Below are 23,883 nucleotides of genomic sequence, written 5' to 3' on the forward strand. Positions count from 1 at the left end.
TAAGGCCTCAGAGCAAACGGAACGCTGTGACTAACACCAGACACCACAAGCAAAGCACGGCGAGGTCTCTGGCTCCTCTCCAGCCGTCCCCCAGCTTCTCGGTTACTCCTTCCAGAAAATGCCGCACTTGGGGATCAGATCACCGCCTGCCTGCTCTCGAGCTTGTAGCCTTCTTCTCCCGCACCCCGTGAGCACTCGGCCCAAGGCCGACGCTCCCTCAAGTTCAGATCCACCAGCTGCTGGCCCCAGGCTCCCAGGAGACACCGAAAGCGACCCAGACGCCTCCCGGGACACACACAACACGGCTATGCGGACCCTGCCGGCCAGCGACTCCGCTCGTCCCCCTGTACGAGCACAGAACACTAAGTGGGTTTTGCAGAAAAATCAAGATCCTAAGCACCTTTCCTTCAGCCTCTCACTTTCCTTTTTATCGCCTTCTCTCTTGTAAGTCTCTCGCCAGTGGTTCCCTGAAGTTTCTCTGCTCCAAATTCCAGGGCAGCCCTCCTTCCCACACCACTCAGCCCCACTCCCCTCTCTAAATTTTCCCTTGGTCTGCACAACCCAAGGGAACTTACTGCAACAATGAAGCTGTCCTGCGCCCACCTGTGCTGCGCACAGATGGCTCCTGGGCACCGAAACCCGCCTAGGGCGACTGCCGCCGCCTCTGCCCAGAGGTTCAGCCAAGGGAGCAGCCGCTCCCCACTCACGAGGGTGGCCACGAGCGAGGAGAGCGCCGCCGACACGCTGGCGAGGCTGTGGCGTGACTGGAGCCTCGCAGGCTGCGGGCAGAGACGCACTGCCTGGCGGCTCCTCGAGGGCTGAACGCAGGCCCGGCAGCTCTACTTCTGGACGCGCACCCAAGAGAAAGGAAAGTGTTTGTCCACACAAAACCTTAGGTACACACGTCCACGGGAATATTATGCATGATGGTCAAAAAAACAGGAAAAAACCCGAACAACCTCAAAAATGGCCAGTTGAACCAGGACAGAATTCTTTGCTAGCATTTAAATAACTCTTTACTTATTAACATGTGTTTGTTACTTACTGGACACACATTATCATACAGTTCTCTGCTTACATGCTTTCTGCATACCAGATAACTTTTTGTTTCAATTTTAAATGTCCATTAATTGACAATGGATAAACAGAATGTAACGGCTTCCCAGGTGGCTCAGTGGTAAAGAATCCATCTGGAGAGGTGGGTTCGATCCCTGGGTCGGGAAGATCCCCTGGAGTAGGAAACAGCAACCCGCTCCAGGATTCTTGCCTGAGGAATCCCATGGACAGAGGGCCAGGTGGGCCACGACCCACGGGGCCGCAAAGAGTCACACACAACTGAGACAGACAGACAGACAGACACACACACACACACACACACACTCACAAACGTGGTCTATCCATCCAATGAACTATTTATTCCTTGGGTATAACTGGCACAACATGGATGAGCCTTGAAAACACTGTGCCAGATAAAAGAAGCCAGATCCCAGTGAACATGGACTCTGTGACTCCCATTTACACAAATTCCCCAAAAAAACCCAACCCAGAGGCAGAAAGCTGTGCAGAGGTGCCCAGGGGAAGGAGACAGGACTAACTGCTCACGGGCATAGGTTTCTCTTCAGGATGAAACATTCTAAACGTGCCTTGTGACGGTGGTAACCCTGTGAATATACTAAAAACCACTGAATTTTCATCTTTTTTTGGCCGCACTGTGAGGCTTCCGGATCTCAGTTCCCCAGCTTAGGGCTTGACCTCGGGCCCTCGGCAGTGAAGGCAGGCAGCTTTAAATGCTGAGTCGCCAGATAATTCCCGAACTTTACACTTCAGTGGGCGAGCTGTGTGGCACGCGAATTGCTTCTGAATAATGCTACTCTTTAGGGAGGCTGATGGCATCAAACCAGAACCTCTGGACAGCAGACCCCAATGCCGCGCAGTGCCTGGCGAGACAGAGAGGAGGGCTGCGCTGTGCAGGCGTCGGAGAGGAGACCAGCACAGCAGCAGCTCTCAGGGCTGAGACGCGGACAGACCAGCCTGGGGGACTGGCAACGTGGGGTCTGGGCACGCTGCCGGGCCCGCGGTTCTCCCCGCCGGACCCAGGTGCCCTCTCTCTACCAGATACGTAAGCACACCTTTACTGCTGAAATGAAGTCCAGAGACAACCTACTCATTACACGCATTCTTTCTGAAAACGTCTACACAATGTGCCAACAATGTGAAAACGATTTATAGTAAAACACACCTGAATTTCGACACGTAACTGTTCAAGCAAGAGTATACTAGGGACTAACCAGTCAGACACCCACAGCTCTGAGCTACATCGCTATGACAGGCACCACAGTCGTGAACTGGGCCCGAGCCCTGTGCCTCAGGCGCACGCTGCCCCCCACGCACGCTCTCAACAGTGTCATTTTCTGAAGGGGAACCACACTTGTGGGACACGGCTAATCTGTCAACTTAAGCTGCGGGGCATCGGACATTTTGTTGAACAGTATTCTGGGTGTAAGGGCATTTCTGATTGAGATCAATAATTGAATTCACTGGGTGGGGGAAGCTTACTGTTCTCTTTAATGTCGGTGGGCCTTACCCGACTAAGTCAAGACTTGAACAGAGCAAAAAGGCTGGAGTCTGACAGAACTCCCCCTCACTGGTGAGAGGTGGGAAGCGGGTGGTTTCTGCCACCAACTCTCGGGGCGGCCCAGCCTGCCAACTGCAGGCCTTGGGACGGCTCAGCCCCCATCGCTGCGGAAGCCAGCGCCTTTGAGCAAGGCTGCTCCCGTCCTGATGGTTCTCTCTCTGGTGGTGGTGGGTTAGCTGCTAAGTCATGTCCAACTCTTGCGGCCGCATGCACAGCGGAGCCCGACAGGGAGTCCATGGGATTCTCCAAGCAAGAAAGCTGCAGTGGGTTGCCACTGCCTTCTCCACCTCTCTCCGGAGAATCCTAACATACTTCAAAAAGCTGAGAACAGAACAATTTCCCCTCAGTGTCTACAGTAATTGCGATCTTGGAAAATTCCACATGGACCAAAAAAGTATACTTTAAAAAAGCTTTCTTGGTGCAGCAAGGTTCTAGACTCAGTCATAAGTTTGTTTGTTTCTATCCACGTAAACAATTTAGCAAGGTGCTCCCAAGCCTCTCAGGTCTCAGGAGGAGTTCTTATGCTGCAGAACTGCCACTTCGCTGCGCCTAGAATTCCAGGGACCCCACCTGGGAAATGCAGCAGTGTCCACCAACTGCTGAGACAGGCCAGGAAAAAAAACCAGCTACAATTTTCTAAAATGACCCCTATTAAGGGCAAGGGTCCTCCAAAGCAGGGTGACCAGGGACCCTGGCCGCCTGCACCAGGCTGAGGGGTAGGGACTGCTCACCGGAAGCCTGGGTCTGGGGGGGTCTAGGTGAGCAGCAAAGAGGCTGCGAGGCCCGCACACACGCAGCACCCGCGCACACACGCAGCACACCCCTAGACACACACAGCACCCCCTAGACACACACAGCACCCCCGCACACACGCAGCACCCCCCCTAGACACACACGCAGCACCCCCGCACACACGCAGCACCCCCTAGACACACACGCAGCACCCACGCACACACACAGCACCCCCCCAGACACACACGGCACCCACACACACACGCAGCACCCGCGCACACACACAGCACCCCCCTAGACACACGCAGCACCCCCGCACACACACAGCACCCCCCTAGACACACACGCAGCACCCCCCTAGACACACACGCAGCACCCCCGCACACACGCAGCAGCCCCGCACACACGTGGCACACACACACGCAGCACCCACATAGACACACGCAGCACCCACATAGACACACGCAGCACCCCGCCAGGACCCAAGAGCCGCACACAGACAAGGCGCCTCCCCCAACAGGGCGACACCAGCTCCAACCCAGCGAAGTCAAGCGTCGGGGAATAAAAAGCAACTCTCCTCACAGAGCAGGATGGATGCTGGGCCTCTGCATGTGCTCAGGACAAGCTCAAATAGCAGTCATCCACAAGGCGTGTCACTTGCCTTTCTCAAGTACTGTTTCTTAAAATAGCAAACATTTCTTAAAAATAAAAATATCAGAATATGTACACTACCCACGCAACACCGCGCCCAGCACAGTCCCTGAGGCCCAGGCGGAGCGGACGGGGAGGCTCCCCGGCCAGCCACTCTTCAGCAACAGCAGTCCCCGTCCAAGCCCTCACCCAGATGGCCTCCGAGACAACCACACACAGTGCCTCCTCAGGAACACATGGCTTTTATCCTGGCAAAGAGTTTGCAAGAGATGAATAAGACGCAACATCCTGAAACTACACCCTCGGTCCGCCCCTTCCAGACTGTCTACTCGTCCTAGGGGTCAGTGCTGGTACTCTTGACCCATCTTTTTCATTTTGAAGGCGTAATTAATTACCACGTTATTTAATATAAAAGCTACCTTTCGGAGAGATTTTAGAAAACTTAGTACCTGGTCCAAATCAGTGTGTGTTATGTCACAGCTGTAAATGTAAACACCTGAGCCACGACCTTATTAATCTGTAGAGACCTGTGGCTGTTTCATTTAAAAGAACTCTTTGCTAGGCAAGGCAGAGAGACAACTGCTCCCATTTATAGAAATGCGCCCGAGCTCAGCCTGGGTGGCCAGACCTCTCACCAGGATGTTCCCGGACAGGACTGACCGCTCCAGGAGCCCGGCCTAAAGCTAATTACACATCCCCAGCCACACAGGAAGTGGGCGTGCCCTCTACAGGTACCAGGAATCACTGAAGGAAAACAAAGAGCCACCCCGCCTTCCACAAGTGGCGCATCAAACACTGCATGCAAGTCGAACGAACTTAAAAATGCAAAGTTTCCGGGAGGCCACGCACCGGAAACCCCACAGGCCCGCCCCGCCCGAGCGCGGACGTGCTGACCACTGAGTCAGGAGGCAAGGCACTGCTCCTCAACAGGCACTGAGCTTGCATTTTGTGCCAAGACGAGCCACACACGAGTTCTCTGCCAAGTGTCGAGGTCCAGGCGTGGGCTGGAAAAGACTTTCCAGATCTAAGACACGATGAGAGGGAAATAGAGTTTATTCGAGGGAGACGCTGTTAGAACAGCGGGCCAGCTCAAGGGAGAACCGCCGCTGAGCCGGGTCCTCAGTCCACTTTCATACCCGGCGTACAGGCAGCGGGACGGGGTCCTGCGGGTCATTTCTCTACTGGACGAGCAGGGCAGACACCGTCTCCCTGAGGGGAGGAGGGGAGGCAGGGGACGCTGTTACACTGATAGTCACAACGTGGGGGAGGGGAGGACAGTAGGCTCTGGGCTTTCCCTTCCTTCCTTCCAAGACCCTCCTTGGGTCATCCACTCTTGCGTTGGGTCACCGCAGGAAGCAAGTGCAACGAGGCACAAATAAATGCAGGGACACCCTAAGCTGACTAAGACACCAACACCTACCTTTCCCTGGTGGCTCGGGCGGTAAAGCGTCTGCCTGCAATGTGGGAGACCCGGGTTCAAGCCCTGGGTCGGGAAGATCTCCTAGAGAAAGAAATGGCAGCCCACTCCAGTACTGTGGCCTGGGAAATCCCATGGACGGAGGAGCCTGGCGGGCTACAGCCCATGGGGTCGCAAAGAGGCGGACATGACTCCACCTGCACCTACTTTTCAGGGGCCCACAGCCCGGGGGAAGAATGAGGTGCCTAAGTGAGCAGGGGCCAACCTTTACAAATCCCACTGAAATCCGCCATCTGTACATGTGCCGGCTGAGGCGGGAGCAGGGGGGGAGGTGCAGGGCAGAGGTGGCGACCGCACAGGCCCCCACAGACCTGAGTCTGCTCAGAACAGAGAAGGGGGCTGAGGGCTGAAGGCGGCACCGCCCTGACGGGTCCTTCCTACAGGGAAACCTGGGGCCGTGCAGGGCAGGTCAAGGGTGCACGGAGGGGCTCGGGGAGAGGGGCTGGAAGGGCCTCGCTGCCCCCGGAGCGAGCTCCACGCTCAGAAGCGCCCCCAACCCATGGCTCGCCTGGATCTGAAGGCCAGCATGCGCTCCCCTCACGGGCTGACCGCCTGCCTCCCAGACGCTGGAGGGCCCGGCCTGCAAGCAGAGCCCGGCCTGCTCCCACCTCCCCTTCCAGACGGGGCCTCGCTTAACGCAAGAAAAAGCCGCACGTGGCCAGGAGCCACCAGAGGCTCAGGCTCAGCTCACGGCCACCAACACTACAAGGCCCTGCACACACACTGCTGCTAAGCTGCTTTCCTTTTTCCCCAATAACATTTTAGCATGAATATTTCCAGACACACAGACACACTGAAGGAAGTGAGCAGTGAACGCCCCACCGTCCTCCTTTCCGAGGCTGTGTCACTCACATTCCGAAAGAGACCCACACTTACCCCTGTTAAAACTACCATCTGGTCACACTTAGCTGAAGGTCCAGCCTTGGAGATGTTCTGAAATTCTGACTTTGACTTGAAACCCATTAGTTCTCCCTGTAAAAAGTGCTGTTTCCAGTCTACGTAATTTGTCCAATCAGGATCCTCACCTAAAGCAAAAGGAGGCTGAACTTTAAGGAATCCCGACGGTTACCTCCTGACTCCAGAATCCTTCTAGTTTAACGCAATTCTCGCAACTGATGATGACGTCACAGGCAGAGAGCAAAACAGTGGTGAGGGCAGGGGATGAATCACAGACCCCACACCCCCAAGCTCGGGCCTCAAAACAGCACACAGCGCTGGGCTTCCAGCGGGGCTCATACTCGGGCTGCTTCCTTTCCTACAAAGAAGAGTTGATAAAACCCAATTTACAGAGTTACTATACAAAACAACACGTGCAGACCAAGGAAGAGAACAAAAATCCCACCATGCTTGTTCTAGAAGTTATCTCACCAGGGCTCAAAGGTCAGAAAAGTGTAGCAAGATCCCAGGATTGGGGATGGCAATTTTTCTCAGTGCTTCAGAAACTCCACCCTCCCCAACCGCCCACCCATAGAAAACACACTAACCAAGTTTCAGAAATAATGCCTAAAGGCCAGAAGAATTACCTTAACTGTCACCGCCCTGCATCAGGAAGGCTCCTCCCTGAGAGGACTGTCCTGGGAACCACGAGGGCGCTCTGAGGCCACCCCTGGCAAGCGGCACTGCCAGGCCCGGCTCGGCGCCCACCAGGAGCCCGCGTGGTGACCACAGGGGCCGGCCGGCCTCCCCGCGCCAGGGTCCTGACCTCTCGCGCTCCTTCCTTTGAAGGGCTCTGTGCACCGCCCAGTCCCCCCCACCCCCACCCGGACAGAACCACTCTCCCCCGTTACACTCGGTGCGCTGGCATCTGCAACTATTTAAATGGGACGTGGGGCCCTCCCTGTGCGCCAGTGCCTAAGACGCTGCACTTTCACTGCGGGGGGCCTGGTGTTTGGTTGGGGGAACTAAGATCTCACATGCCGCCTGGCTCAGTAAAGAAAACGGAATTGTTACTTAATTGATAGTTTGTATTGATTTATTTATTTAGGACACACTTCAAGGCTCCAGGCTCGCAGCTTCCTAGTTCCGGGACCAGGGATCGAGCCCCTGCTCCCAGCAGCAGGAGAACAGAGTCCTGACCGCTGAACCACCAGGGAGTCCCTAAAAAAGATCATTTTTTTAAATCCGCTGTGTTATTTAAAGAAAACAGTATTGGGAGATTTTCCTGATGGTTCAGTTGGTAAAGAATCTGCCTGCAATACAGGACACGGGAGATGTGGGTTCGATCCCTGGGTCGGGAAGACCTCTTGGAGAAGGAAATGGCAGCCCACTCCAGTATTCCTGCCTGGAGGGCTACAGTCCCTGGGCTCACAGGAGTCGGACATGCCTTAGTGACCACGACGCCACCACTGGGAGGCCGCCCCGCCTGCGGTGTCTGATCAAATCTGTATCCTGAGGCAGGTAAGTCCGCCTCTCTGAAAGCTCAGTCTCATCTATAAAATGGGATGGTAATAATGCTACCCACCTGATGAGAATTTGGGGAGGATTAAATGAAGTAATGAACCCCCAGTACTTAGCAGGGTGGCCCACAGCAAGGATGGCACAACTGTGAGCTGTCATAATTTATAACAACACACTGCACGCCCCAAGTATGACTAATGCCTTATTAAAACAAAAGCAGCAACTCAAAGGACTCTCTGTCACAGAAACCCTTCATCAGAAATGACTAAAGATTATTCTCACTCACTACTTCATTAAATTATACACTGTGGCACATAGATGTCAACAAACAACACTTGCTTCTGGTTCTTTCCCACTGAAAATTACATTTCAGGAAACACTGAAGTACGTGGGCGGGGGGCGGGGGCGTTCCCTGGAAGGGTAATCAGGAGACCAGGGCTGAGGCCCCAGACCCGCCTGCACAGCCCTGAGAAAGTCACGCTGACTCTGGGGCCCTTGTTGGTAAGGCCAGGAGGATGGATGAGGAGCAACAGAGATCCACACCTTCTGTCTCACAATTCACACTCCCAGAACCAGAAATCAGAACCACTGAAGAAAAAAAGGAAACTGCTTTGGTGTTTAAATCATGGTGTTTGGTATTAGCTATGGCGTCTTTATGTTATACATTGATAACACCCCACTAAAATTCAAAAAAAGGTTTCAATCCAAGCAATCTAAGTATCTCTCTCTCTCTTACTTCACAAACTCCACATTCAAAATGTAAGAAGATTACAATTTTAAATTAAGAAAACAGACTTAAAATACTGAGAGGGAATCACTGTCAAGGGAAAACGGAAATTTAGCAAACTAAATTGAAGCCTGTGAGCAAATGTTGCTAAATATATCAAAACAAATAGCCAATTGATAAAATCATGAGTACTACAAAATCAAACAAAATGCTGAAAAGAACTTCAATTAGAAATGTTTTAATTAAATACATCACAATGCAGCAGACGACCTCCTATTCTGGATTCCTCAACATGCCCGTGTTTCAATCTTTCTGTGAATCCTCACACACGACCAGAAAGTACATGTAAAGACGTACATAAAAAAAAGCAGGCTTGGAGGGACGTCCCCGCAGTCCAGCGAGTCCGACTCCAGGCTTCGGCAGCCGAGGCCACGGGCTCAGCAGTGCTGGAGCGCACGCAGGTCGCGCAGGCTTGGGTGCTCCACGGCGCATGGGGTCTTCTCAGACCAGGGACCAAACCCGTGTCCCCTGCACTGCCGGGTGGATTTTGGTCCACTGAGCCACTACAGACGTTCCTTCAAGTCCATTGTTAATAGAAGCCAAAGTTGCCACTTACTGTTACATAAGCTTGGCCTCCCAGGTGGCGCTGGTGGTAAAGAACCTGCCTGTCAAAGCAGGAGACGTAAGACATGCGGGTCTGATCCCTGGGTCAGGAAGGTCCCCTGGAGGAGGAAATGGCAACCCATTCCAGCGTTCTTGCCCGGGAATCCCACGGATAGACGGGCCTGGCGGGCTGCAGTCCATGGGGTCACAAAGAGTCGGACACGACTGAAGCGACTCAGCGCGAACATTACATAAACTCCAGGTGTACAGCATCGCGAGCCCAGGTCTTTAAAGGTCTATGTTGCTGCCGCTCGGTCGCTTCAGTCATGTCCGACTCTTTGCAACTCCATGTTATAATAAAAATAAACATTTAAAAGGCTCACAGAGAGAACCAACCATGACTGGCAGTGGGGAGAGGGAAGGGGAAGGATAGAGAAAATGACACTTTCTCATTTTTAAGACAGATTTTACTGCCTGCCTACAATCAGGGTGAGGCCATCGGCCAATGTGCACGTTTAGCAGGTGTTCTCCCTGCTCCCAGAAACCAGAGACGCAGGCTCGGGCCCCACGGAGAGGCGGCCTCCCGACGGGCCTCTCCTCCACCTCCACCGCTAACCAAGTGTGCGCTCCCCTCCAAACGCCCTCCTGGCCACAGAGGAAGGGAAACGAAAAAGCAGCCCCTCTCCCATTCCCACCCCCGCCCCTCAGAGCCACCTCCTCTCTGCCTGGCCACGCTGGCGGGGAGGGGTCTGGGGGGCAAATCCACAGGGCCACGTGCCTGGGTGGACTCTGGAGTCGACCAGGAGGGGCAACGGCAAGCAGGGCCCACACCGCTCCTCGGGGAAGGGTGGAGAGAAGTCAGATGTCACTGGAATGGAATAAAAGGCTGAGTAGGAGACAAGGATGAAGAACATTTCAAAAATGCAGCTTTGTGAAGGGCAGAGAGTCAGACAGCAACGAGGCGGGGGAGACGCTCTGCTGGTGTTGCTGTTTAAAGCCCAGGGCGGGCTGCCGGGGCAGGGCTGTGCTGCCCAGACCAGCACATGTGATCAGAAGCCACCCTGCGTGCCTGGAAGAGAAGAGACGGAGGCCAGAGAGGTAGGGAAGCAGTCGCCCTGAGTCTGAGCTCGTCACTAAACTCCAACTGCTGACAGGACACGAGGGAGAGGAGCCAACTACCAGCAACAAAAGTCCAAACGTGCACATCTGTCTCTCTTTGCTCTGGCCACAGAAAAAGTCACTCATACTAATTCACGATTTCCGTTATTCGGCAGGGTTTAACACAAGGGAATATCTGGAAACAACCAGAAGCTCCCTGCATTTTTTCAAACTTAGAACTGTAAGTCTTCTTCTTACTGCTTTGCAAAGAGTAACAAAACAGAAACAAACCCTAATCGTATACTAAGACCCCTTCAGATCCATTTCTGGAGACCTTCTCTTTTTTTAACATAAGCTGCTAAAAGACCGTTAAACTACTGCCAATACTTAACATTCCAGATAAGTGACAAGGCTGGAAAAAGACAGCCTAAAAGAATTTCTGGCTATAGTACACAGATGATTTCTCCAGATTCAGTCCCAAACAAATCAGTTCCCAAAGTTCAAACTCCCAGAATGCCAGAAAATTTGAGTCTCCTTTGCCTGCTCAGCCAAGGGTTTTGAATATTTACAAGAAGAAAATGTTTATTCATGACCCTTTCAAACCATGGCTTTAAGCTCAGGTTTCTGGCAGGCAGTTACAAAACTGCACACTACTGTATTCACAAAATTAACTGTTGGCCACACTTCTAATTAAAAACGCCAATTCGATATATTTGAACATTTTAAACTCTGAAATACAGAAAGAAACATTTTTTGTAATTCACTAATTATTCAAATATAACAATAGTATCTTGCCTGGAAAATCCCATGCACAGAGGAGCCTGGTAGGCTGCAGTCCATGGGGTCGCAAAGAGTCGGACATGACTGAGCGACTTCACTTTCACTTTTCACTTTCATGCATTGGAAAAGGAAATGGCAACCCACTCCGGTGTTCTTGCCTGGAGAATCCCAGGGACGGGGGAGCCTGGTGGGCTACCGTCTACGGGGTCGCACAGAGTCGGACACGAATAAAGCAACTTAGCAGCAGCAGCAACAATATAATAAATCCCTTTTAAAAAAGCTAAAAATTTTAGATTTGAGAAATGTTTTGCCAATGGCACAAAAAAAGTCTTTCCAAATTAAGTTAAAATAGATTAGAACTTGAGTTCAGTTTAATAAAAATGAGATCTTTTTTCAGTGAGTGTTTCGCTGATTAGATAAAATGAAAATTCATAGAAACCCGAAAGGATCACTTTTCTCTTTGTCCACGGAGGATAAGGCAGTGGTCACCACGTCCTCCAGGGGACACTCGGCACTGTCAGGAGACACTGTTGGTTGTCACAGCTGGGATGCTGCTAAACATCCTACAATTCAAGGACACTCCTCGCCCCAAAAATCAACCACGTCAAGGCTGAAAAACTTTGGCACAAAAAGCCTGGTTCAAACCCAGGAGGGAAGGAAGATGCTCGTCTCTGTGCAGAGACCATAAATAGGGTCTCATCTGCACAGACATCCTGTTGAGCTGAGAAAGCCAACCCAACAGAGCAGGCTGGAAGAACAGGAACGGCTATGACACAGGCCAGTTACACCCCTGATTTCCAACCGCGTTTCCTGGGAAAGGACAGCCGCTCGGAGGCAGCTCTCCCTCATCTCCCAGAAGGAGGTGTGAGGAGCCGCAGGGGCTCGCGCTGACCTGCGCCTCCTGTGGTCTCCTCGCTCGCTGCCGGGCAGACCCACGGCCCCAGACGGACGGTGCAAGGCCACCAGGTCCAGTCCCCCGACAGCTCACCGGCGAGAGGGAAGGCGGGGGACTAAACCCTGAGGGCCCCCTGCCTGCGGGGCGCTGCGCCGGGGAGTCCACACGCAGCAGGCCACCCCCACTCTCACGGGAGCCTCCCGCAGCCGGCCGGCCAGGCTCCCCACGACGGGCCGCCCTCCTCAGTCTCAGGCGCGGCGAGACGCCCAACCCCAGGGGCGACGGGTTCCAGCCCCCAGGACAGGCGGTGCCCACCCCTCCTGCAGCCTCTTCCAGCGTCCACGGCAGGAGGGCAGCACAGCCTGGAGCCCCCGTCTCCGCCCCAGCCGCCTCTCAGCGCAGGGCGTGCCCACTCCTGCCCGCGGCCACGCTGCCCGGCAGCCGCGCTGCGCCCCTGCCCCAGGCCCGTCCTGCGGCACTGCGGCCACAGCACGCCTCGCCGCGCGCCGTCCGGCAGCCTCTGCGACGCTCCTGGACTAGAAGCATTCGCTCTCACCCGCGATGGACGTGCAGCCGGTGTCCTGGAGCTCACCTGGCAACCCGGAGCCGGGCACACAGGCTCGCCGAGGCGCCGTCAGCCAGGCCTCCGCTGAGCTCCGGACCCAGAGTCCGAGGCCACGCGCCGGGGCCCCTCCAAGCCTCGAAAGCCGGCCGGGGCTGTGCCCGGCGCCCGCTTCGCACAGCGCCCCCGCTGGCCCGTCATTCCCCCAAGTCCAGGGTCCGCCGGGTGAGAAGCCCCCCACCTCGGAAGCAGTCTCCGAGGACAGGCGCGGCTCAGAGGCCCCGGATGGCAGGAAGGCGCGCCTTCCCGCACCGTCAACACGAGGGCAGCACGGGCAGGCTTCTCCCGGCCCCAGGCCCCACACACGAGGCGAGGCACCAGGCCACACAGCGAGAGGGGGGCCGAACATCCGAGAGGCGGAATCGCAGCCAGGACCTGAGCGGCCCGATCCGCCGCTGGAAGGACCTGCGTGTCAGGGGAAATCCTGGAAGCGCTCTCCAGACCCCCGTGACAGAGGGCCCGTCACCACGTCCTGCAGCCGCGTGAAGGACTCTGCTGGGGCGCTGTCAGCGGCAGGATGAGGATGCAGGAGGGAAAGAGAGGACAGCGAGGCGAGCACTTCCTTCTGGACCCAACGTCACAGTGCTGCTTTCTTGTGAGACGCTGAGACGCACCATGTGCCTCAATCACACCGACCGCTGCTGCCAACTGAGGATCACGCGGTTTGTCTTTACTGCCTGAGAAACGACTACACGCCCACACACCAAACTCAGTCACGTTTCAGAAATTCAAAATGACACAACCAATCGTGTTTCAAGAAAACTGAACATGTGAAATCAACCTTTCTTCCTAATACTTCATTCTAATTCTTAACAAGTAAAACTTGAGGACAATGTTCCCTGATTTAGCAGACTCTGGGCTACTAGTGACAGACACCAGGGACAAGAGACATCCCTATAAACGGCACAGCACCTCACCCCAAACTCAAGTCAATGGAGGGTCTTTGGATTCTATTCCTCCAAAACTATTTCTTAGATTCAAAACATTTCCCCCAAAGGCCTAAGTCCTATCTCTGGATTTACCTCTGCCTATCTAACCTGGTTTACTGTAGATGAGTCACCCAACTGTTTCAGCTTTAAGCCACCCACCCCTCTAAGGGCTTCACAGCGCAGGGGAGAGCGCGCAATAGGGGAGAGGGCCTGGGCCACGCAGGTGGGGCCTGGGTCCCAGCGCCAGCTCCCCCACGCGCTAGCGACACGACTCTGGACACACTGCTCACGTCCAGCAGTCAGTTCTCGCACCTCTGGGCGGAGGCCCCGAGTCCCACCAGAGGGTGAGCTGCACAGACTTCCTCCCTGCCCCACAGAGGCGAATTCTCTCATCCTGACTTCTTACTTCCTCTTTCCAAACAGCCGTTTTCAAACTTCAAAAGGTGCAGGAGGCAGGAAGAGCACTAGTGAGTGAAAGTTATCCAGCAACAGATTCCCAGGCAGCTAATAATCAGCGAGGCCCCTATGGCAACCGCACGGCCAGGCCCTCCGCTCAGCAAAGGCTCCCACTCGCGCGGGGCCGGGCCGGGAGGTCACCAGCAGACACCAGGTGAACGGGGGCTTCCCGCACTAAGCTGGGTTAGCGAGACCCTCGGACAGGCACCGCGCTCCAGCTCTCGGGGCCCCAGGGAACAGTGGGGGAACGTCACCGGCTCTCGTGAGCATCACAGGGAACTTCCCAGGGGAGTTCGCCGGGCTCTTTCTCACTGGCCTGTTTCCTGAGGGAATCTCCTTTCCAGGGCAGTCACCCGTCCACCCCTTCCAGCCTCAGTCACCTGAAACGTCCCTGGTTTACTTCTGACGACGAAGCAGGCCAAGCACGTCTAAGCTCCAGGCTCCCGACAATGAGGCAGACAAAAGACAAAGCAGTAAGCGCTGCGCAGAAGGCAATCGGCGGCTTGAGAGGCGACAGGCCTTCCCCCGACCTCACCACGCTCTGAAGCTTCACCTGCAAAGCGGTTCAGGGACGGGGAGCCTTCTCGGAAGCCACTCTGTGGCCTCGATACAGACGCGGCCGCGGCTGACCACCCTCTCCGCACCTGCGGGACGCCTTGGCCGGACAAACACAGCGCCTACGAGATGGGCAATCACGTGCGACGAGGAGTGGAACGGCACAGGGGCCTTGAGGGGTTAGCTCTGAGAGTGATAAACCCTGGGTGAGAAAGGAAACCCTTCGTCAGCCGCTCAGCAGACTCTCCTACAACAGATCCCCCGCCTTCAATTTTTATTTCCAGGTTAAAAAAAAAATTCCCTACAGAAACAGCATTGGAGAAACAAAGACAAATTCCGAATTCATACCTGACTGTCACTTGATTTAAAACATGGAAGGAGTGCAGACAGATGGCAAACGTGAGAAAAATGAATCAGTCATCATTAACCACTGTCAGTGACCGTCCCGTACTTCACGCTGCCTCTGAGGGGCTGCAGGGAGAAGAGGCTCGAGGCTCGGGAGAGGAGAGGAAGCGGGGCGGGCCTGTGAGGCCCCCCGCCCGCCGTCCTACCACACCCGGCGGCCTTCGTCACCAGGCGCCCCTTCAGTTCTCGGGCAGGTTCTCACACGTGGAGCCGAACGCCAGTGCGACAGTGGCTATTGTTTACTAGGGGACCTGCCAAAGCAACACAAAATCAACCCAGCGCTCTTTCCACGCAAAGGCTCTTCCAACAGGCCAACCACAAGAGGAACAATGCCCAGCCCCACCCTCTGTTCTCCAGGCCGGAGGGCACTGCGGCTCCTTCAACCACAGGGCAGAGCATTCCAGCTGAGAAGCAGATTACAGTGAAAAGAACATGGGAAACCCTGGGCTCAAAGTCGAGCGTGGCCCCTGGTGAACTCTGTATTCTTAACCTCGTTTCCTTATTTATAAAATAAGGGAAATAACAGTAGTGCTAACTACTTTGAAATCTGTTGTGAGAGGACCCTATGTAGTGAAAGGTGCAGGTGAAATGTATGGGTTTTCAACCACGCTGCCATGGAGACTCACTAGATTCCGCGTACTAACCACCTAAACCTCATAAATCTTAGGAATCGAACTCGTCAACAGTGCTGGAGCCCAAGCCCACTAAGCACACGTGTGCTGGGGTGGGGAGGAGGGCCCCTGCACAGCCAGACAGCCGCGGGTCGGCGCTCAGGTCACACCAGACCCCCAGAAACACTGCTTCAACAGAAGCCTGCAGCCCGTGCTTTGTTTTGTTGCTTTTTCAAAATACAAGGCACATTAGTAACTGAACTGCCCCCAGAAACTTCCGCGGGATAGTATTTTACTCATTAGAGTGACATTCTGATTAGTCATAAATGACCAGCGCCCCACGGTGATGGAGCCGGCCTGTCACCTGGATGGGCAACGCGAAGGGTGCGTAGCTCTGCATCTAAAGGTGCGTTTCTAACTTCAAGTCAAATAAAAAGAACAAAATCAGAACCAAAACGCCAAACCGCGTGACCCCTAGAGCCAACAGAGAAGGATGCGTGCAGGCCCAGCTAGGCTGCAGGTCGACACCAAGCTGCCCTCGCCGGAGGGGACGCCCTCCAGGCCTAACCATTTCAGACATCCAAGCTGTTTCCCTAGGCTTCACCATGGGTAATTTAGAGGAGGCTTTACTGGAGGGACAACCTCAACAATTCAAAGGGCCACATAGTAAATACAGAAAGTTCAAGAAGAAAACAAGGCTGGGGTGTGAAGTTCTGCCTCGTCCCCCAAGTCCTCTCCGCAGCCCCTTCCGAAAGTGCCCCACACCCTTCACCTGGCTGCTGCAGAGGGCCGTCTGTTACTCAGCACCAGGGTAAGAGGCTCAGTCCAGTCAGTCAGTCACGTCCGACTTTTTGCGACCCCGTGGACTGCAGCCCGCCAGGCCTCCCTGTCCATCACCAACTCCTGGAGCTTACTCAAACTCAGGGCCACTGAGTCGGTGATGCCATCCAACCATCTCATCCTCTATCGTCCCCTTCTCCTGCCTTCAGTCTTCCCCGCATCAGGGTCTTTTCCAGTGAGTCAGCTCTTTACATCAGGTGGCCAAAGCATTGGAGTACGAGGACTTGGATGCAATTCATAAATGCGCTAACTCGGTCACCAAGGACCCCTACAATGGCCAACTGGCCACAGATCAGTTGATCTCCCAGAACTCTTCAGCCACGTTAACCAGCTGGGTCTTTTATTTTCTAGTTTTTATTTTACGAAAATGTTCTACCTTCTCCTTAAAGTAACCTGCGACAACATCTAGGGCTGTCTAGCCTTGGTAGCTCACAGGCGCTCCTCAGAAAGCTGCCACACTCAGCCTGCCCTGGTAAAACCCTGGGCTGTGCTGCCCATTTATCTCTTGATGTCTCCCCCCAGCCCTGCTAGAAAGTGAACTCTAAGAGCACAGGGCATCGTGTTTCATCGCCTCCGAGCCTAAATCGGTGCCTGACACAGAGCAGCCTCTTACTATCTGCTGAGCTGAGTGAATACACAGCATATTTACACTACGGAATATTACCAATACTATGAAGCCATTCATCATAATGCATCAGGATGGTACGAGCCAATTTAATAGAATTTCCAAAAGTATCAAGTGAGTGAGAAAAAGAAAAAGCAGAAGGACCAAAAATGTCCCGTGTTTCTAAAAGTACCCCCTGAACACCCATGCACTGATCAGGAAGTGGAGAACTCAGAACGAGACAGGGGACTGGAGGGGCTGTGAAATGGAGCAGCTGTGGGGAACAGTTGGTGATAACGCGTCAGGCTCAACGTTGCTACGACATGACCCAGCGATCCCACTCCTAAGAGAATATACCTGTCCACGCAAAACTCTGTACGTGGAGGTTCACAGCAGCATTATCCGTAACAGCCAAAGCGGAATCAACCAGGCACCGCCCGGTGGTCCAGTGGTTACGACTCTGAGCTTCCAATGCAGGGGGGCAGGTTCCACCCTCGGCTAGGGAACTAAGCCTGCAAACCTTGCAGTGCGACCAAAAAAAAAGAAGGAAAATGAAGGAACCAGGGTTGAAGAGTCCAGCAGAGAATGTGCAACACGAGAGGTGAAGCGCAGCTGAGTAAGCGTGACGGCCTGATGGGTCTGCAGAAAGTGCCGACGCCAGAGAGAGAAGAGCGAGAGGCCGGGACGGAAGAGTGAAGACTGACCTGAACCATGGGACCGCCTGGCGTCCAGTGGTTGGGACTTGGTGCTTTTACTGCTGGGGGCCCAGGTTTAATCTGTGGTTGGGGAACTAAGATCCGGCAAGCTGTGAGGCCAGGGAAAGACTGAGACAAACCCATCAAGGTCTTGTTTTTTGTTTTTAAAAAAAGTGTGCAAGGAGAAAACTCAGTATCTCCTGCTCAAGAACTCTTGGGCCTGGTGAGCACAACAAGCTGTGACCGGGAGATGCTTCCAGGGAAAGAAAGGAGTGGGACTCAGGACACTGGCGTCTCCTGTGTGGGAGGAAAGGGGTCCCTCATGGGAGAAAGGAGTCCAGTTGTGACTGCTGTGGAAAAAAAGCAGCTTTAACAAACTGCCTCAGGACTTCCTGGGGGACAAGGTGTCCCGGGAAAATGGCTGAGTTGGGACTTTCTCCAAGTACACGAGAAGGGAGAGAGGAAGAAAGGGACAACTTTCATTTTTAACAAGTATTTCTTGACAAATTTTAACCCTGCCGCCAGTTTCTTTGCCTGTTTTCTAAACTTAATCAGGATTTCCCTTTTTTTTTTGTATACTCAGTTCTTTTGAAAAGTGCAATATGGGGTTTGGTTTTGTTTGTTTTTTAAGAGATAAAGTATTTTTTCCCCTTTAACATTCCCGTTTTCCCTGGACTATATGCACAAAAGACAAACTTGAAATCTGATATCTTCATTTCTTAAAATGTTACCATTCAATAACATCAGATTTTAAAGAATCACAAGGCAGAAGGCGCACAAGGAGGGGGAAAGGAGACACAGGCAGCAAGTGAAGACGATGCCCGCCTCACTTCTGCTGGTGAAACAGACATCACGGAGTCTCCTCCATCAAGAAGCTGGATTTGAAGGAGACGCTAAGACGCAGTTAAACAGACTCTGCAAGTTGGTGTTCGTGGCTGGGAGGTATCGCAGGGCTGGCAAGGCCAGTGGACCTCTGGAGGGGCCAGGCCTGAGGGTCTCTGCACCCTGCTCAGCGTCGGACACCAGGGGCCAAACCCTAAGGTGAGGGGGCTGGACCGGCCTTCGGGAGACAGGGCCAGGGGCTCTGAGCTGAGTTTTGCGGGACGAGGTGAAAGAAGAGCGTTCCAGCAGGAGACGGCAAGAGCTCAGGGACCAAGAGCTCAACAAGGCTAAAGAGAGGCGGGGGCAGAGGGGGAGCATGGTTAGTGATACCAAGCTACAGACAGATCTGACTGTGAGTACCGGCGGGGGCCCCCGCATTGAAGGATTTCAAATTGTGCCAGGGAGGGGCAGTAACTCTGAGCAGATTAACATTTTAGAAAGACAGGCAGGAGCAAACCTCAGGGTTTAACCAAAAAAATAAAGACAGGGCAACAATGAGGACGTGAGGAAAGGTCAGGAAGACTCATCTGCCCTCTTTTCTTGTGGACGAATGTCCTTTACAGAGCTACCGCGTTCTCCTCCGAAACTGGAGCACTCAAGAGGTGAGTGAGAGCAGTCCGTCCTCCAAGGCGAAAATGAGCATTTCAAGAATTAGAGATAATATTTTGAGACCTTTAAAAATGCATGTCTGATACACATTATACACTGCAGTTTTGTAAGTACAAAAAAAAATTACAATTACTCTAAATCTGTTAAGAGTTTTTAAATCTTTAAAAATTTTTAAGATTTCATGGACACAAAGGTCATCTGTTACACATCCCCTTTAAAACAGATGAAGCCAGCCACTTCTCCCATCAGCACAGCTTAATTTCTTGAGGGTCATGGTGTTTCACAGCAAAAGACTGGGGCCACGATACTGAAAGATTTCCCAGCTGACAGCGAATCCCCACAGGGGTTCTTTACCTCGGCAGCCAGTCTATTCAATACTAACAATTCCAACCACCGGGAGGAATTCCCCTGCCTCGGCTTACACACACACACCCACAAACATCCTGACATTTTATATCTGGTAGAAAGGGTGATCAGAATAGAAGCATCTTTAATACATAACAGAGCCTTCTTACTAGCCTGTGGATTGTGACAAAGGAAGTCCCACAAAGTAAACTCTTCTTTACTCTTAAACAGTAATCTATATTTTAATCTTCTTAGCACCAAAAGCCCCAGGAACTTTTTCCTAAACTCCCTTACTGCAATAACAAAACAATAGATTCTAGGTTCTCTTTTTTTCTAAAAATATCTTATTGTGATATGCAAACCTTGTAGTTGCCATTTACCATCCCATATACCACCATTTACTATCACCATCATACCAGAAAAGATGCTTTAACATCAAGAAAATGACAGGTTTAGAAAGAACAGTCTTTTAATTGAATAAATTTAGTTTTACAAAAAACTCTCTGTATTGTTCTTGCTTTTAATACACTGAAGCCTGACCAAGAGCCTCAGGTTTATTCACACCAGCTTTACCACAGCGCCTCTCCAATCTTTAAGGAAGGACCACAATGTCATGGAACTGGTGAGAACGCCCAGTTCTACCTCTGGCTGAAGAGGACTAAATAGGCAAGGAGCCCCTGAACATTAAAACTGACACCTCAAGCAGAGCCTTTCCATCTCCACTTCCAAATCCCACCTTCACACATGGAGAAAGGATGCCCTGAAAGGAAAACTGAGTTGCCCAAAGCCACAGAGAGAGTTCACCTCGCCTACTGACACCTTGCCACTTTCCTCTACTGCATAGTAACCGTGCAAAAGTGAGCCGCGCGATTTAAGTGTGTATGTGGTTGCACACCAGGTCTTACACATTATGAAACCCCACCCGGACAACTGCTTTGAACCGAAGCAGTATTATCATCCGAGTCATCTGAAACCCGGGCTTCCTAGGTGGCGCTAGTGGTAACGAATCCTCTCGCCTATGTAGGCGGCAGGGGTTCGATCCCTGGGTCGGGAAGATCCCCTGGAAGAGGAAACGGCAACCCATGCCAGTATCCTCGCCCGGAAAATTCCACGGACAGAGGAGCCTGGAGGCTACAGCCCACGGGGTCGTGAAGAGGCAGACACGACGGACCAGGCGCACATGCATCTGAAACGCAAGATGCGCTGGGCCAAGTCACCTATAAACGGAGCCTCCGCCTCAGACATCCCGACTCAGGAGGACACAAGGCAGACACGCACCCCGCGAAGTTGAGTTTAAAACAGAAACTCTGATACAGGCCTCACCTTAACCACAGCCGCTGTAATCACTTTCCACTCGCTATGAGGCGGGACTGGACACTCGGGTATCTGGACTGTTGCCAAGGTGCGCAGTGATAACGCTTTACCAGGGCCCAACAGTCACTGTCTCACTAAAAACGAATGTCAAGAAGATCGCTACACACCAAGAATGCGCACAGGCAATTAAAGAGCAAAGAGCGTCCTGCAGCTGTCTCAAGCTGAGTCTTTAAAGACTGCTTGGAGTGCAATCAATCAAAGGAGAAAAGGGGAGGAAACAAAACTGAGCGGACCAGCTATCTCTTCACAGGGGAAAAAAAAAAAAAAAATCTTACCCAGGCCAATACCCCACTTCTCCTCACAGCGTACACCCTTCATCGATGTTTTTATTTGATAAACTATCCATAGGTACTGATTGCTGTATCTACCAAGCCCCCAGGCTCTGATTTCATCTCAAGATGCAGCTCCCGGGGTGATAGCAAACGTTATCTGTAGTTTCTTGCATCTCTTGCAATTTACGAAACATTATCAATGTCTGGAGATGAGTTAAAAAAAAAAAAAAAGACATTTCCCCCATAATCGATACAGGACGACGAATTTATGGTCATGTCCCTCGGGTCCTCGCGTGCTTGCCGGCGAATTACCGAGGGCATCAGCAAACCCAGATTCTCTTGCGTTTGATTGGTCCCAGGGATTCTTCCTTGGTTTTGTTCAGCAGGCCGAAACTATGTGGACGCTGGTTTCTTTTTCCCAACTCATCTACCTCCAGGGGAGCTGCCCAGAGACCAACTCTGATGTCTTAAGCGTTAACCACTGAAGCCACACAATGACCGGACTGCGGGAAGCGCAGAGACGTCCTCGGCAACACCACAGGGGTATTCACGTTCAGCCGGAGGCAATGAACCGGGCTTGGAGAATCAAGGACCCCTCCGCCCGCCCCGGGCTGACCCCGCCAGCAGAGAGCGGGGCGCAGGTGGGGGGCGCGGGAGCCAGCCGCGGGCTGGGCGGCCAGCGGAGCGGTGGCCGCGGCCGCTCCCGGGGCGCGAGGGGAGGGCGGCCGGGGGCGGCTCGGGGGCCGGGGAGCGGCTGGCGCAGGCGCGCGCCGGGCCGGGGGCCCGGGAGGGGACGGCGCAGGCGCGGGCCGCCGGGGTCCGCGGGGCCGCCGGGGCCGGGCCGCGCGGGCGGCGCCGACAAGAGGCGCGCCGGCCGCCGCGCGCGCCGAGGGGGCCGGAGCGGGCTCTTACCGCGCGCCGCCGCCTCGCTCGCTCGCTCGCTGGCTCCGCGGGCTGGGGCCGGGCGGCGAGCTCGCCCGGTGGCGCGGCCCGAATCCGTTGAGTCCGGCCTCAGGGCGGCGGCCAACCCCGCGGCGCCGCCCGCGCGGCCCGGCCCGGCCTCCCTCACGGCGCCCCCGCCCCCGGGCCCGCCCCCGGGCCGTCCCCCCACGGCCGCCGCGGACTGCGCAGGCGCGGCGCAGGCCCCGCCCACGCGCGCCGCTGCGCAGGCGCCGTCCGCCCGGCCCGGCCCGGCCTCCCTCACGGCGCCCCCGCCCCCGGGCCCGCCCCCGGGCCGTCCCCCCACGGCCGCCGCGGACTGCGCAGGCGCGGCGCAGGCCCCGCCCACGCGCGCCGCTGCGCAGGCGCCGTCCGCCCGGCCCGGCCCGGCCTCCCTCACGGCGCCCCCGCCCCCGGGCCCGCCCCCGGGCCGTCCCCCCACGGCCGCCGCGGACTGCGCAGGCGCGGCGCAGGCCCCGCCCACGCGCGCCGCTGCGCAGGCGCCGCCCGCGCGGCCCGGCTCGCGTCCCCCCTCCCCCCGGCCCGGAATCGCGCCGGCGCCGTACCACCCGACTGGCCTCGGGCAGCGGTGCGCATGCGTCAGGCTTCTCGCGGGCGCTCGGGGTGGTGGATGCTCCTGGAGGCTGTTCGGAGCGTGGCCGAGTGATGCCTGAGCGCTCCCCCGATCCCGTCCCGAGGCTCGGCTTAGCCCGGAGGTCCAGCACGTATCTACAGCGTGCCAGGGACAGTGCTGGGCTTGAGCTGGACAGTAGTGAGGAAAACAGAAGCCCTGCCCTCCCGGTACTCCCCGGAGGTCTTGGAAGAGATGGGGTGCACGGTTAAGCACAGCATTAACCGTTCTAAGTCTAGACAGTTTCTTTGTCTTCCCGTATCATTTTTTACACCGTTATAGTTTTGCAGGAAAGTGTTCATGTTTTCAAAGCCATTGGCGTAAAGTTGTTCACGTAATGCTCTGGTGGTTTTCATTCATAAAATCTGTGTTTCTTTTTGCTTCTGAGTAAATTTCTGATCCATTCACATGTTTAAAAGTTCAGAAAGCTCCTTCTCCACCCCAACTCCCTTGCTGTAGTTCCTCTTCCCAGTTGCAACTAAATACATTGAGTTTCTTCATATCCTAAAAAAAGTTTATGAATATAAGCAAATATCCAAAATAACCTGATTGGTTCTTTCGACTCTCTTTTTATGTATAGCACAAATGGTAGTCTGCTATGGGCTTCCCTGATGGCCTACTATACATGGTCTGTACCTTTTTAAAAAAAAAAATCAGAAGAGGCACGATGGCTTAATAGCCTGGACATAATTCAACATGTGTGTAGGACTTGAGTCACGGTCCTCATCACCAGACAGCCTGGGTTTAAATCCTGGCTTCCTCACTTTCTAACCATTTGTCTTTGGATTTCAGTTTCTTAATCTACAAAATGGGAGCTGTTACGGGTTTTGGGGATTAAGTGGGATAATGCATGAAGGGAGCTTGGCATGATGCCCAGCAGCCAGCAAATGCCTGGTGACTGTGAAGGGCATTCACGTTGCATCCGTTTTGGCCTTTACAGTTCAAACAGGTCTCAACATCATTTAGACCTAACGCCAGCCCTGTAAGAACTGCACAGAGGACGAAACATTCTAATATAAAAGATTAATCTGATATACTAGACACGGTAATATAAAAGTATGCAAAATAAGTATACGACTCAATGAAATACAAGAATCTGAAGGCCAGGAAAAAGAGGTT

At 54.0% G+C, this 23,883-nt stretch overlaps 1 protein-coding gene across 4 annotated transcripts in view; it reads right to left on the reverse strand.

The window, feature by feature from the left end:
• SPECC1L (sperm antigen with calponin homology and coiled-coil domains 1 like) overlaps positions 1 to 22,184 on the reverse strand; it is an 86,307-nt gene extending 64,123 nt beyond the window's left edge. For 2 of the 4 annotated variants that reach the window (XM_052654515.1, XM_052654513.1), the window contains exon 1: positions 22,107 to 22,184. Coding sequence is in view for 1 of the 4 variants with exons in the window: in XM_052654518.1 (XP_052510478.1) it covers positions 21,198 to 21,240 (43 nt within the window). In the remaining 3 variants the exon portion in view is untranslated. Of the gene's footprint in view, positions 1 to 21,197; positions 21,387 to 22,106 lie in introns of those variants that run through there. The other 2 variants (XM_052654518.1, XM_052654514.1) reach the window with 1 other exon arrangement.
• Between the last annotated feature and the right edge of the window lie 1,699 nt (positions 22,185 to 23,883).

This window comes from Budorcas taxicolor, chromosome 17, assembly GCF_023091745.1.
Source record: "Budorcas taxicolor isolate Tak-1 chromosome 17, Takin1.1, whole genome shotgun sequence".
Classification (NCBI taxonomy): domain Eukaryota; kingdom Metazoa; phylum Chordata; class Mammalia; order Artiodactyla; family Bovidae; genus Budorcas; species Budorcas taxicolor.